General features: G+C 44.1%; 1 protein-coding gene across 1 annotated transcript in view; it reads right to left on the reverse strand.

The window, feature by feature from the left end:
* Positions 1–16038, reverse strand: part of Nid2 (nidogen 2) — a 60732-nt gene that overhangs the window by 32623 nt on the left and 12071 nt on the right. Inside the window, exons 4-8 of the mRNA XM_090345094.1 lie at positions 12412–13115; positions 3577–3726; positions 3006–3251; positions 1227–1427; positions 175–405 (exon numbers count right to left, since the gene is read on the reverse strand). Coding sequence (XP_090201220.1) covers positions 175–405; positions 1227–1427; positions 3006–3251; positions 3577–3726; positions 12412–13115 — 1532 coding nt within the window. The remainder of the gene's footprint in view (positions 1–174; positions 406–1226; positions 1428–3005; positions 3252–3576; positions 3727–12411; positions 13116–16038) is intronic.

Below are 16038 nucleotides of genomic sequence, written 5' to 3' on the forward strand. Positions count from 1 at the left end.
ATTGCTATGCTGTCTCCTGACCTTCGGTAGGGACACTCTTCTTCTACAAGTTTTATTTCTCTTCCTCTGCTTTACTCAACCTTATATGCCGCCCCTAACAGTTTGGCCCCTCACTCACCCTTACTTGCCTCTGTATTGTTCTGATGCTTCCTAAAAGAATAGAAGATATCTTACCTTCCACGGGGCCAATCTGATTGGTCACAGCAAATCTAAGCACGCCTTCATCTTCATTGTACAAGGCAAAGATTCGGTCCACGGTCAGCTGCTGGGTGGAAGGCACAGCCTGGTGTCTAGGGGCATGCCTGCATGCCTGGTAAGTGACATTCTGGTGGACTCGGTATGACCATGTTTGGTTGATGTCACCCAAAGTAAGTGAGTAGTCTCTGGAACTAGTGGAGGTCACAGCTGTAATATTTTAAAGGCAGAATGGTAAATATTTGAAACTATTAGATTTTCACATGGGTTGATGTTATTGTTGTTCTGGAAGTGGGGCTTGACCTCAGGCCCGGGTGCTATCCTTTAGCTTTTGATTTTTAGGGTAGCCTTGAACTGTGATCCTCAGCTCTCAGCCTTCTGAGTAGCTAGGATTACAAGTGTGAGCCACAGGATTTCCTGTATGTTTTAAGTGACAAGTTCAAGAGGTAAATTCTTATCTGCCAACTTCAAATCTCACATTTGCTTCATAACATTTGCATGGCTTGTAAGACTTTTTTTTTTTCCAGCCAGTCCTGGGGCCTGAACTCAGGGCCTGAGCACTGTCCTTGAACTTCTCAAGGCCGAGCTCTACCACTTGAGTCACAGAACCACTTCTGGTTTTTCCTGTGTATGTGGTACTGAGGATCAAACCCAGGGCTTCATGCAAGCTAGGCAGGCACTCTACTACGAGACCATACTTTCAGCCTCTAAGACTTTTTAAAGCAGGCTGAAATCATCAGCTGGAACAAGGTTAAAGGACAATTTCTAATAAGCAATATTTCATACCCCAGAGGGTAAATAACATGGTCAGGAACTGTTTTATTTTATTGCTACTTCCCCCACAACTTTAATTGGCTATATTATTACTTTTTGAAAGGACACATTCTTTGTACAGGAGCCAACTCTTTGCTTACCCACACCATCTATTTCACAAAAACAAAAACAAAAATGATTCTGAACTCATTTGATATGCTACATACAGTTCTAGAACATTCTATATGAGGCAGGTACAACCCTCATTTTACACATACCTGAATCTGAGTAATGGTAAAGCTCTTTGTAGGGAGCCATGTGGGCTGTGAAATTTGCTGGGATGTAGGGCACCTGGCCTTGGATATTGGTCCTCATGCTCAGGTAGTTCTCTGGGTCGAGCCCCTCAGCAGTTTGAGTGATACGAAGCTGCTCTCCTCCTGGGTAGAAAATAACTTCCATGTCATGAGTAAAGGTGGCACCTACAGAGGACAAAAATTCAGACAGGGTAAAAAGAGGCAGTGCTTACATGATTACCAGCACTGACTGAACAGAGTAGTGTGCCTGAGGCTGTGGGTTGGATCCCCAGAACACTGCGAAACAAAGTAAATGCTTTTCAGCCCGTACTTCCACCTCCCAGTTTCTACTACTGTTGGAGCTGGTGCCTGATTAGCTGATTTCCAAATTAAGTCCTATCAGCTATGGACTCCCTAAACCTCCACACATTTTCTAATGGAGTCTCATTTCTACCTCCCTTACTTCATATTCTTTCTCTTTATAACAACTTATATTCTGTAAGAAATGCATTCTTGGGAGCATCCTGGCTTTTTTTTGGAGGGGGCGGTCGGGTGTGGGACTTGAATTCTGGGCTGAGGTGCTATCCCTGAGCTCTTCAGGTGAAGTCCACTGCCCCACCCGTTGAGCCACAGCACCACTGCATCCTGAACTTCTGTGTAAGGTTGCCAGAATTAGCAAAAGCAAACCAGTAAAAGCGAAACATAAAAAACATATCCAGATATCTTAAATTTGCATTTTAGATAAATATGGATTTATTTTTCATATATACTTCATGTAATACTTGAGGAATGTTTATACTTTGAAAAATTAGATGTTTATCTAAAATTCAAACTGAATTTTGTGTCCTACATTTTATCTATTTTGACCCAACATTTTATTTAAATCTTGACTAAAGGCAAGAGTTATAAAGAGATATTAAAATCTGCAGTTTCTCTCATTTTGTGTTCAAGAAAGGAAAAAAGCTCTTGTAGGTATGTAAAAAGCCAAAATGTTTCCTTCAGGCTGTCAAAGGAGACCCTGTGGCCTGGTATGAAGGCACATGCCTGCAGTCTCAGCTACTCAGGAGGTAGAAGAAGGAGGAGCCTAGTCCAAAGCCAGCCCAGACAGTAGTATGAGATCCTACCCTAATAACAAGCTAAAAGTGAAAGTCCAAGAAGCCCAGAGTTAAATCCCCTCTACTACCAACAAAAGGAAGGGCAGGGCAGAGAAAGGGCAGGGAAGGGGAACGAAGGGAGGGAGGAAGGAAAGGTCCTCAATTAGCAACTTCAGCATCTTCTGAGAGCTATTAGAAAAACAAAATCACAAACCCTTACTAAATCCAATTTATACCCTCTCAAGCCATCTGGGTGGCTTGTGTGCAGGTTAAAGTGTGACAAGCACTGATTTATCTTACTAAAAACCTGGTGCATGCAGGTACAAGAGGAGGAGAGGTGCCCATCATGAAGTAAAATCTTTCCTGGGTGCCCAAAGGTACCATTCTGGCATCCCTCTTTGCCTGTATGAAATGACTCAAAAGGTGACAAATACACATCAACACATGTGGGTAGGAAGACATGTTACCCTACTGCTCAGAAAAGTTGAGAGAACATTTAGAAGCAATTGTAGTCTTTGACAGAATCAGTTGTCTAGGTCCAAACCAGTCCCGATGACCCATGTGCAGAAGAACTCTACACACCTGGGGTGCAAGAACAGACAGGTCCTCCCTCACCCCAAAAAGCAACACAGCAAAGCAGAGCTCTCAGCGTCTTCGGGGTGTTACTCACCGGTGAGGCTGAAGCCGTTTTCAGAGCCTGGTTTTTCCAAAGCAAAGAGCCAACCAAACAGGCCTCCGATTGGTGTGAGCGGGAGAAGAGCCTGAGCCGCTGGCTGCGGGATGTGGCTGATGGCTGTGTAGGCTCTGCCGTCATTGCCCACGATGTAAGCATGCAGATCCACGTCGGAGAAGTGCACGGGCGTGGAGCCCACACGAAGGTGACCAGTCACTTTCCCATTGACCCGGTGAGGTGCCCCTGAGAGACAGAAAACCTATTCAGCCTTAGCCATGGCGCCCCTCACACCCCCCAAACTCACTCTCATACAAATCACTTTAATGTGGCCCCAGCCAATCTCTGCTCTCCCTTTCTCCTTTCTCTCCCTTTCCTTTGGATGTCTACAAAGCTTGGGTGGAGAGGGGGCCAGGAGAGAAACTTCTGACAAGCACTGAAGTAGGAAATAGCCCAAACCAGTTGCTAACAGGAGATTCAGGCAGAGAAGTAAAGTCCACAGAGCCAAGCTCACCCTATGGACAGACAGAAGGAAGACAGAGAGGGCACCCCTCTTCAGCCCATCAGTCACCTTCTGGCAAACAGTGTTTCCCGTTTCCATAGAACCTAGACTGGCAGTGGCAGCAAAAGCCGGTGGCATAGTCGGTGCAGAAGGCGTGCCGGGAGCACTGGTCATGGCTCTGTTCACAGGTCTCCTGGCGGCCAGCGTTGTAGGTGAAGACTGAAAAACAAAACCAACGGCTGTCAGAGGCTGCTGAACTCCACAAAGAGATGGAACTTCACATGCATCAGAGCCACAGTCTGTTTGGATTATAATAAACCAAGAGGGTTTTGAGGCTTCAGAGAAGGGAATTTACTTGCTTTGCTTTGGCAAGAAGTGAGGCTTTCTGTGGCCTTGTGGGTCTCACTGCAATGCTGGTAACTGATGACCTTGCTGTACCCCTGAGGTCTGAGGACAGCACAATGAGGCAGCCAGTTAATACGCGCTGAAGGAAACTTTAGGCATTGGCTTTTTCGTGGGTCAAAAATGGCCAGATACCAGCCAGCACTAATAACTAGAATTAGCCAGAACTAATAACTGAGGTGTATGTCCAACCATTCTTCTCCTAAGTATCTCCGTACTTGAAGCTAATAAGTTACATAGCTAGTCTCACTATGCAGATTTTTATTTTCTAAGAAGGGCCTTGAAGAGTATACATATACCTATTATAAAGAAGGATAAGGAGTCAGGCACAGGTGACTCATGCCTGTTATTCTAGCTACTCAGGAGGCTGAGATCTGGATCATGGCTCCAAGTCAGCCTGGGTAAGAAAATCCTTGAGACTCTCATCTCCAAATAGCTGCCAAAAGGCTAGAAGTAGAGCTATGGTTCCTGTGGTAAAGTGCCAGCCTGGAGTGAAAAAGCTAAGGGATGCCAGGCACAGTGGCTCACGCCTGTAATCTTAGCTACTCAGGAGGATGAGATCTGAGGATCATGGTTCAAAGCCAGCCCGGCCACAAAAGGACCTAAGACACCAATTAGCCTCTAGAAAATGGGAAGTGGGAATTAGTTCAAGGATAGGGTGGGAGCCTTGAGCTGAAGAGCTCAGGGATAGCACCCAGGCAGAGTTCAAGACCCATGACCCACCAAACAAAACAGAACAACTACTGGCTCCATGAAACCAGAGCACACAGTGTCAGCTCTCCCACTTCTAACATCTGTGAAGGCATAGATTAATTAGGGCTCAAGAACTCCAGAAAAGCATGTTGGCCAAGCAAGCCAAAACCAGATGCAAAAGAGATATTATTTCAAAATATCTTGTCTTTGCCCCTCCCTAGCTCCTTCTAGTTTTGACATCTTTCCCATGATCCTGGAAAAGGATTTGTACAAAAAAAACTTGATTCGGAATTAATAACCAATCAGAAAATTGTAAGACTCTGACCAATAAAAAGTCAGTGTGAGGGCCAGGATTTTGGCCTAGTTGTAGAGTGCTTGCTAGCAAGCAGGAAGACGTGGGTTCAATTCCTTGGTACCATATACATAGCAAAAGCTGGAAGTGGTGCTGTGGCTCAAGAGGTAGAGTTCCATCCTTGAGAAAGCCCAAGGATAGTGCTTAGACCCTGAGTTCCAGCCTGAGAACTGGCAAAAAAAAAAAAGTCACATTCAAAAATGACTTAGTTTTATAATGCAGACAACCAATTAGAACAAAGCCCAGGGTATAGAAACCTCTAGTCTCAAAACAGACCTACCTACACAGACACACAGAGCAACAGCCTCTGACCAAGACACTAGTCTTTATAAACTTCACTCTTCCTACAACACTGGCAGGCACTGTCGGCAGCTGAGCTAGGTGTTTTTCTGTGTGGACTCTGCCCACCGCAAACACCAAAAGAAAACCTCATTGTTAGGTTGACATCTCTCTTCCTCACACCTACATTGCCAGAAGCCAGTTTTCCTCCCCACACCTCAGCACATCTGACTCACGGCTAAAGTAGTCGTTTTCAAAAAATTCAGGCAAAAGTAAAGCCAACACGGACACATTGTTCTGTCTACAAAAATTAAGATAGATGTGGGCTGTAGTCCCTCCAACTTTTGATTTTGTGAAGACTATTCTTTGGCCTGGTTCCCACTCAAGTCGGATCACCAAACAGAGAAAGAAGGATGGAGGAGAAACTATGGATCCAGGGTTAAGCAAACTTAACTGTAAAACTAGATATGGGGCCAGGAGTTTGGCCTAGTGGTCGAGTGCTGGCCAAGTATACACGAAAACCCAGGTTCGATTCCTCGGTACCACATCCATAGAAAAAGCCAAACGTGGTGTTGTGGCTCAAGTGATAGAGCTCTAGTCTTGAGGAAGTCCAAGGACAGGGGCCCGGAGTTTGGCCTAGTGGTAGAGTGCTTGCCTAGCATGCACAAAGACCGGGGTTCAATTCCTCAGTACCATATACACACCAAAAAGCTGGAAGTGGTGCTGAGGCTCAAGTGGTAGAGCTCTAGCCTTGAGCTGAACAGCTCAGGGACAGCACCCAGGCCCAGAGTTCAAGCCCCACAACTGACAAAAAAAAAATATCGCAGAAAAAAAAAAACCTAGGTGTGGTTGCTGCTCTTATAGGGGTAAAAGGAAAGGCATTCAGCATCTTCCACATGCAACTATGCAAAACATTATAAATTAATTGGAAACCAAGACATCATTTTGCTACCAAAATAAATAATATAATAATTAGGTTCCTGTGGAGGAATATTCTGATACTCAAACTATAACCTAACCTAAAGATCTTCTCTGACAATTTTTTTCTGTCAGTTGTGGGGCTTGAATTCAGGGCCTGGGCACTGTACCTGAGCTTTTGTGCTCAAGGCTGGCACTTTACCACTTCGAGACACAGACAGCTCCACTTCCGGTGTTCTAGTGGTTAAGAACTGGAGATAAGAATTTCATGGACTTTCCTACCCAGGCTGGCTTTGAATCATAATCCTTAGATCTCAGACTCCTGAGTAGCTTGGACAGTGCCCAGGTCATGAGTTCAAACCTCAGGACTGGTAGAAAAAAAAAAAGGCTTGGAAGCAGGGGATTAGACACACAATCAACACATCCAAACACAACATGGTCATTTAGTTTTAAGTAGCCACCTCTCTTTTCACCAAATTTTGTCTGCATTTTCATACCTTCTTACTCTGGCAGGGTAAGTATTTTCTAGTTTTACAGATGTGAAAACAGAAGCCCTGGGAGATTATACCATCTGGCTGTAAATCCTACCCTCTCTCCATCACACTGCTATTTAAATTCTCAGAATCACCAGGAACCTGGCTTAAAATTGCAGTCTGAAGCCAGGCACCAGTGGCTCACACTTGTAATCCTAGTTACTCAGGAGGCTGAGATCTGAAGATTATGTAAGGTTCAAAGCCAGCCTGGGCAGAAAAGCCTGTGAGACTCATCTCCAATTAACCACCAAAAAAAATTTTAAAGAGCCAGAAGTAGAGCTGTGATTCAATTGGTAGAGTGTTAGCCTTGAGCAAAAGAAGCTCAAGGACAGTGTCCAGGTCCTGAGTTCAAGACCCAGGACTAGCAGAGAGGGGGAAAAAAAAGAACACATTGTGGGTTTTGTTGTTGACACAGCCATTATTGGGGTTTGAACTAGGGGAAGGGGAAGAGTCCTTCCTGCTTTTAGATATATTTCAGGTAGGATCCTGCGGTTTTTACCCAGACCTAGACTAGATTGTGATTATCCAATCTATCTATGGCTTCCCAAACAGCTGGTATTATAGACATACATAATTATGCTTAGCTAGAAAAATCAGTGTTTTCCACCAGTTGTCAAGGGAGGGTTAAATGAAGTAGATGAGAGAGCTTGCTTTGAGAAATGTATTCTTGTTTCAGGGCCTCTCCTCTCCACCTTCCTTACATGGCAGGCGGTTGCCAGACCTCTGGGTCCCAGGCTTTGCCAGATAGCACCTGCCACTCGAGTCAAAGTGACCCACAGCTGAGTCTGTTAGGACCTTGGGGGCACACAGCAGTCAGGCAGAAGCTGCCAGGCTTAAATGAGCTCAATTTGTCACAGAGTTGTCAGCCAAGGTTTGATCACTGCTAAAGGAATCTTCATACAACGATTTTTTTTTAATCTCACATTTTCCATATCCTTTAATAGAAAGAAACATGGGGTGAGGATGATCAGAGGAAAGGCAGAGGCACTGCCAAAGCACTCGAGATTTGTCCTAGTTCGGAGTTTTTTTTTTTTTTTTTTTTAAATGGAAAATTCTCTTCTGCACTTATTCTGTCCCATCCTTTGACCTTCATTTTTCTTTTTTTTCATATATTTTTTATTGTAATTAACAGAAGGGTTACATTATATTCACCAGATAGAAGGTACATTACTTCACATACATTGATACCCTTTCTCATGTCTTGGTCCCCATTTCCCTCCCCCCCGACCTTCATTTTTCTAGAAACTCTTAAGCACATGCCTTGGCCTGCCTGCCTCCTCACTGAGCCACAGAAAAGAGGGGCAGGGGGGCTGGATCAAACTTCTTGGCCCATGAGCCATGGGGACCAATGACTTCTTGCAGGCTGTGAGTGGCAGCTAGAGGGGTTCTTACTTGAAGTAACTCTTATGTCAAGCTCCCAGAATGACATACTAAATAAAAACAGCTTACTGAATAGAAAACCCATATCCCACTTTATAATGAAAGAGAGTAACGTCTTCCCCATTGCCCAGTTTCATCCTTGTTTGGGGGCAATTCTAAGAATCTGTCTTAACTCGGAGCCTTGAGTGCTCTACCATTTAAGCCACAGCCTTGGTCCTTCTTTTACTTTTTATTTAGTTTTCAGGTAAGGTTTCACTGGGATCACAGTCTACCCATCTATTTGTCTCCTGTGTAGCTGAAATCACAGGTCAATATCAGCCACTATTTTCACCCCCTAGCTTGTTGATAGAGGAAATCTTGGATTTGTTTTTTTTTTTTTACCCAGACTGGCTTGGAACTTTGATCCTTTCATTATCTACTTCTCAGGTAGCTGGGATGATAACTGTAAGCACCGGCACTCAGCTAGTTGTTAAATTTTGATGGATGTGGGTGGAACATTAATGATGCTGGTGGCAAAACAATCAGGACCTGGGGTGGCAGTTTCTAACAACAGTCCTGACGTTAAAAGGCTCTCTCCCTAGTGCTGGAGAAGGAACAGAATATCTTGGTAGAAGATATCTCTGGAATTCATCTTCACAGGTATGGAGCCTCCACTGGCAGAGTCCCAGCAACCTAGAGGTGCCAGAAGAGTAAGGCTTGAATTTTAAGCCTGGAGGCCTGGACTGGACAGAGCGCTCACGGGCGCTCCTCCCAGGACACAGTTCTGCAGCCCAGCCCTTCCCAAGGCCAGAAGCAGAGAGGGACTCAAAGTCCCAGAAATCCCTGCTCACACAGCATACTCTGCCAGCATGCCAGCTTTCCAAGTAGAAAGAGCACACCAACTCCAAAGGATTGGATTTGAGCACAGGAAGTTTCAGAAGGCCAGTTCTGTTATAACCTTCTAATCTGCCATACAAGTGAAAATTAAGCTTTATTGTCTCAGCAGGCTTCAGAACATGTAAGACCACTGCTGCTTCCAACACAGGCACTCCCAAGTCCGAGACAGCTGAGACTCTGTCATCTCCTATCTTCTCCCTTCTCTCCCTTGCCATTTCCACCTCTGGATCTGTACGCCTGTCATCCCATTGTCCAAGATGTATTTGCAGTTTTTCCTCTCTTACCTTAGCCTGCACCCAGGGGCCTGGGTTAGCACTCCACTCTTACCCCAAGGCTTTTCCTACTGCAGCCACATATACAAATGCTCCCTGTGGCTGGGGGACCCAACAGTTTTTACTGTCTGCCTCTCACTAGTTGCAAGTCACTCTGTTTTTCCAGTCTTCCATTTGCATAGGAGCAGAGAGGAAGGAAAAGATGACAAGATGACTCCGAGGACTAAGAATGTAAGTAAAGCCAAGCTCCTATTGGAGAGCCAGAAAGGATTTCTCAGCCACCCAATAAATCTCTCCACACTTTCTACCTACTGTCTCCCTAAATTCCCCTCTACTCATAACACAGGCAGCTCAGTGCCTTGTTCAGAGGAAGTTCGAGGCAGGTGCTTGGCTAACATTTAAGCGTCATAACAAACTACTTCAGAGAAAGAATACTTACATGTCACTACAACAATAGAAGCAAATAAGATATTTAAAAATTGTCGGTCACCAGTGGCTCATGCTTGTAATCCTAGAAGGAGGCAGAGATCTGAAAGTCCTAGTTCAAAGACAGCCTAGGCAGACAAATCCACAAAATTTCTTTATCGCCAAATGATCAACAAAAGGCCAGAAGTAGAGATGTGGTTCAAGTGCCAGAGTGCAAGTCATGAGCAAAAAAGCTAAAGGAGAGCAGAGTTGATGCAGGCAAAAATAAAATAAGATGAAAATAAATTAACTGACTAAACATTTTAAATAGGTATTTGAAAATCTTATCTGAAAAGAATCTACATTCTGATTCATTTTGCCAGAACTGGAATTTAAAACCAAGATCTCAAGCTCTTTCAACTTACTTGCTCAACTGGGATTCTACCATTTGAGCCATACCTCTATCCCTACTTCTTGCTAGTAAATTGGAAAGGGAGTCCTATGAACTTTGAATTTTTCTGCTTGAGTTAGCTTCTAACCACAATCCTCCAGCTTTCTACTTCCACAATAATGAGACACTATTGCCTAACTTTAATTTTTTAGTTTTATTTTGAAGTCTAAAGAAATCCCCAAGGAGAAAATAATTCAAAAAGAGAAGAGATATTTTCAGGGTCTTTAACACTTTATTCCTTGGTTTAGAGCAAGATGACTCTTAGAAGTTGGGAAGAGAAGGTACATGTTACTGGTATGGTTTTTTTGTTTGTTTGTTTGTTTGTTTTTTGCCAGTCCTGGGCTTGGGCTCAGGGCCTGAGCACTCTTCTTGGACTTTCTCAAGGGTAGAGCTCTACCTCTTGAGCCTCAGCACCACTTTTGGCTTTTTGCTATGTATGTGGTACTGAGGAATCGAACCCGGGTCTTCATGCATGCTAGGAAAGCACTCTACCACTAGGCCAAACTCCCGGCCCTCCTGGTATGGTTTTTAAGGTCTGTGTTACCTACATTCAGAGCTGAGGGAAACAAGAATCACCCCTAGTCACCGCCTGCCCCAAACCACATAGCCTGTGTGTTCCACTCCATTAGTGGAAAGGGCCAGGCAGATGCTGCCACTCTGGGCTCAGTGTACTGTGGGGTCTCCATCACCCCATCTGCTTTCCAGAGTGAACACATATTTGCCTGAAGCATCCTGGGGTCTCCCCAGTGTCTTTTAAGATTGTTGATTTTGTGCTGGTCATGGAGCCTGGAGAGCATTCCTTAGCTTTGTTGCTCAAAGGCTGGCACTCTACCACTGGAGCCTTAGCTCCACTTCCAGCTTTTTGGTGGCTAGTGGGTGATGAGAGACTCGCAGATTTTCCTGCCCAGGCTGGCTTCAAACCTACATCCTCAGAATTCAGCCTCCTGAGTTGCTAGAATGACAGGTTTGAGTCACTGGTGTCCAGCTTAGTCTCTCTTTAGAGAACTCATACTGAAAATCCTGATGCCTGTTAGATGATCTGAAGGTTCTGAAGCCTAACACATCTTCAGCTTTATGAAGACATAGCCCCTGAGACACAAATTATGGCAAAACTCCAGAGTAAGTACTTTCTTTACCTGTTCTCTGCCCCAAGCTCAGTTTTCTTATTTTTCCAAAATAACTGCAGCCACCATTTTTTAAAGAGACAATTCATGCAGACATGAAATACTTTCCATACATCATCTCATCTGACCCTGACAAAGAAATGTGTGAGAAATAGGAGTCATGGGAGCTGCCTGACTTTCCTCCAAGTTGCCAGGATTCCAAGTCAACTCTGACACCAAAGCTTTTCCTGCCATCATTACACAATGTCACATTAGTCACAAAATATCCTTTCCCCCACCGCTCATGAAATAACTATGTCTCCAAACAAATTCTTGTGATGAGAGCCACTGGCAGAGCCCAGAAGGTCCTTGTTTTCTAGGTCAGTATGTATCTGTCACAACAGAGATAGAACACACATACAAAAAAAAAAAAAAGAAAAAGAAAAAAGGAAACAAAGATTCCAAAGATAACTTTTCACCTCTCCCCTTTTCCACCCACACCCCAAGGCCAGAGGAGCAACCAAAATATGGTCCATTTCCCAGTCTGGGTTGCTGAAGCGCTGCTTCCTCACCTCTACCTCCAGCCAGTGAGTCATTAGATGAGGCCAAGCCTCCAGGGAGAAGAATCCCACAGCTGCACAGCCACGAGCCAAGAGGACAGCAGACACAGGTATGTGGCATCTACCTTCCCCATGGCTCTTTCGGCCCATATACCCCATGCACATCTCACCAAGGGGGACACACAGCTTGTCCGCTTAGCAGTATGAACCTGGCTTGATCATCTGAGCCCACACAACTTACTATTCGGGAAGAAAATACTGAGTCCACCCTCCAAGCCTTGAAAGATGCAGGGGGGGAGGGAGGGAGAATGCTCAAAAGTTTGCTGAACTTTCAAACCGAAATACTGCACTGCGCTTGGAAGCGTAGCTGGCACCAGCAGCCAAATTCTGACCCCACTCTCTTCATGAGGCCTATGTGGTTTTGTTTCTTGGTTGTTTTTTTTTTTTTTTTTGAAAGCACATTATTAATGGTCAAAAGTTCCAAGCAGATCCTGCTAGCCAAGATTTATCTGGCAAAGGAAACTATCTCCTGCAACACGGGGAAGTAAAACTCAGTTCCAATCTTCTTGCAAAACTTTTCACCTACTCAAGGCTTGAGAGAGGAAAAAAAAAATCACAACTCAAGCACAATCAGCATGCTGAAAAGAAATCTCAGCCTCCCAGTGGTGGGACACACTTACCCTCCGCCTTGGGACTGACGTGCTCCGTTCCTACCACATACCTCCCTCGACTCAGGGGTGGAGTGTGGCCTGGCACTGGGTGACCAGGATGGATCGTTTCCCCTTCTGGAAGGACCGCAGGAGCATCCGGTTCTGAAGACACCACCCCTTCATTGTGTCCTGGGTAGGGTGGTGGGCCTTCCAGTGGGGGAGCCAGTGACCCTCTGTTGGCCTCTGGTGGAGTTGGGCTTCTAGTGTCTGTCTGGTCCAAGGGTTCTGCGTGGCCTTTTAAATCCGGGGTTTCTACCTCCCCCACAGATGCACCCTCTTTGGTCTGAGGGTCCAGAGTGGTCAGTTCTGCTTCTGGATAGATTGGCCATTTACTAGGTGTTGGGTGTGGTAGGGGAGCAGCCCAATCAACTGCAGCAGGGCCTGAGTCTTCTTTCCCGTGGAAGGACACATCAATTCTGCTGTGGCCATTCAGTGCCTCTTCTGGCAAACCTGGGGGGTATTCAACTTCCTCCTCATTCTCATCGTAATAATCCAAATTGTCCTCAGTATAGTCACTTTCCAGGGCTGCAGCAGGGCTAAAGGAATGTTGCAGGGGCACTGAAGAATGAGCTGTGGAAAGGTCTCCTCCGGCTGTCGCTGGCCTCACATTGTCCAGAGGGAATCTGCTACCAATATGAAATGCCCACACCCCAGGAATCCCCAGGTTGCTTAATCTAAATAGAAAAGAAACAGTAGATGATATCAAAAACTGCATACTCAAAAAAAAAGTATATGCATCCTCCTTCCCACAAAACAAAGCCATTTATTTTAAAACCAAAAGACTTTGAAAGGATTACACTGGAGTTTCAACATCAACTACCCCTTCCTTTTTTTCCCCTCAAGGGGCTTGAACTCTGGGCTTGTGCGTTGTCCCTGAACTCTTCAGCTCAAGGCTTCCACCCTACCCCTTGAGCCACAGCCCCACTTCCTATTTTCTAATGATTAATTAGAGATAAGAGTCTCACATTCGTTAATGCTCAGACTGGCTTTGAACCGCAGTCCTCAGATCTCAGCCTCTTGAGTAGCTAGGGTTACAGGTGTGAGCCACCGGCTTCAACTACCTTTTATTTAATGTTAAGTTTTAAATGTCAGACCACCATGTTATAAATGTATTCTAAAATCCAAATCAAGTGTTTTGTCTAAAAACCAGACCATATGAGCTGAGCACCAGCAGCTCACACTTGTAATGCTAGCTACTCAAGAGGCTGAGATCCTGGTTCAAAGCTAGCCCAGGCAGAAAAAACCTGAAAGACTCTTATTTCCAATTAACTAGCAAAAAGCCAGAAGCGGAGATGTGGTTCAACTGGTAAAGTTGAACAAAAACGTTAAGAAAGAATGTAAGGTCCTGAGTTCAGGCCCTATGCATATATCCTACATGTATGTATATAAGGCTATTTGAAAACAAGCAATTCTGGAAATGTTTTATCTGTCCTCCTTCTAGTTGTCTGAAAATCTGTAACACTCAAGAAAATATTATGCTTAAAATTTGTCAGCCAACACTTAAGTGAGAAGGACTACTATATGCTTGGCAGCCTGTGTCAAGAGCTTGACATTCCTCACTGTTCTCAAGATACGTGTGGTGTTTGTGTGCAATTTTACTGAGGAAAACCTAGGTTTATAGAGGCTAACTAATCATAAAGTCACACAATCAGTAATGGGCAGAGCGATGACCTGAATTCAGTGCTTACGCCAAAGTCTACAATCTAACCATCTACGTTATGTCATAAAGACTGCACGATACGGTATTCACGTTATTATCACGTGATGGAATGCTTAGGAAATTTTCACTGTTATTCGTAGAATTAATCTACTAATAAGGCTGAGACTAAGTAATGAAAAAATTCAAAAAACATGTAAATAGACAGGATTAAAAAAGCATTTGAGGGGCCGGGAGTTTGGCCTAGTGGTTAAAATGCTTAACATGCATGAAGACCCGGGTTCGATTCTTCAGTACCACATACATAGAAAAAAGCCAGAAGTGGTGCTGAGGCTCAAGTGGTAGAGCTCTAGCCTTGAGAAAGTCCAAGGACAGTGCTCAGGCCCTGATCTCAAGCCCAGGACTGGCAAAAAAAAAAAAAAAAAGAAAAAGAAAAATTGAGCCAGAAGCAATTGACACACATCTGTAATTCTAGCTAGTCAAGAGGCTGAGATCTGTGGATTGTGCTTCAAAGCCAGCCTGAGCAGGAAAGTCCACAAGACTTTATCCCTGCTTAACCACCAAAAAGTTGAAAGTGGAGTTGTGGCTCAAGTGGTAAAGCACAATCATGAGCAAAATAAGCTCAGACCCTGAATTCAAGCCTCAAGTCATGCACAAAAATAAGCAGATTTTGAAAAGCTTTCTAGAAAATGCAGAGCAAAGTTAAATAGAAAAATAAGAACATAACAAAGTATTAAGAATTCATAGGTGAAAAGTGTTTCTAGAAAATCTGGAAAATAAATCGTTTTTTTTTTTTTGGACTCTACCTAGTGTTTCAAAATTCAAATAATCCATTATTTTAGAGTCAACGATACATCCTCAAAAGAAGAACTACACAAGCCGGGCTCGGTGGCTTACATTGTAATCCTAGCTACTCAGGAGGCTGAGATCTGAGGATCAATGTTCAAAGCCAGCCAGGACACAAAACTGAAACTCTTTATCTCCAATTAACCTCTATAAAATGGCAAGTGGGGCTTGGCTCAAGGATAAGGTGGTAGCATTGAGCTGAAGACCTCAGGGAAACCGCCTAGGCACAGGGGTAGGGCAGTAGCCTTAAGCTGAAGAGCTCAGGGACAGCGCCCAGAGTTCAAACCCCAGGACCCACCAAAAAAAGAAAGAAAGAAAGAAAGAAAAAAAGAAAGAAAGAGAAAAAAGCACTACACTATTCCTAAAAATAACAGAAGAACTTAAGCTAACAAGGATCTTGTTACCTTAAATATATCACTTTGTATTCTGTTGTTTATATAAGATATCATACTCAAATTCTACTCTATGGAATTTCCTCAAAAGTGAGCAATGAAGAAGAATGAATAATTAATAAGCTCACTCTAAAAGTTCATTAAATAAGCTGGATGCCAGCTCACTCCTTTAATCCTATCTACTCAGGAAACTGAGATCTGAGGATCGCAGTTTGAAGCCAGCCCAGGCTCTTATCTCCAATTAACCACAGAAAAAGCCAGAAGCAGTGCTATGGCTCACATGGAAGAATGCCAGTTTTGAGCAAAAGGGGCTTAGGATAAAGTGCCCAGACCCAGAGTTCAAGCCCCAAGACCAGCAAAACCAAATAAACAAGTAATTAATTTCAAAAAATTGCAAGGTGCAGTGGCTCACGCCTGTAATCCTTGCTACTCAGGAATCTGAGATCTGAGGCTCCTGATATAAAGCCAGCCTGGGCACTAAAGTCCATGAGACTGTTATCTCCAATTAACCATTAGACTGTGGTTCAAGGGGTAGGGCTGTAGTCTTGAGCTGAAGAGCTCAGGTACAGTGCCAGGCCCAGAGTTCAAGCCCCACAGCTGACAAAATAAGTAGTTTAAAAAGAGACTGTTACTCTTTGAGTAGAAATCTATGTTAATCTGGATTTCAATATCAGCATTTTTCAATATAATGAGATTTTTTTT

The sequence above is a fragment of the Megascapheus bottae genome, chromosome 14, assembly GCF_031878675.1.
Source record: "Megascapheus bottae isolate mThoBot1 chromosome 14, mThoBot2.hap1, whole genome shotgun sequence".
In the NCBI taxonomy this organism is placed as follows: domain Eukaryota; kingdom Metazoa; phylum Chordata; class Mammalia; order Rodentia; family Geomyidae; genus Megascapheus; species Megascapheus bottae.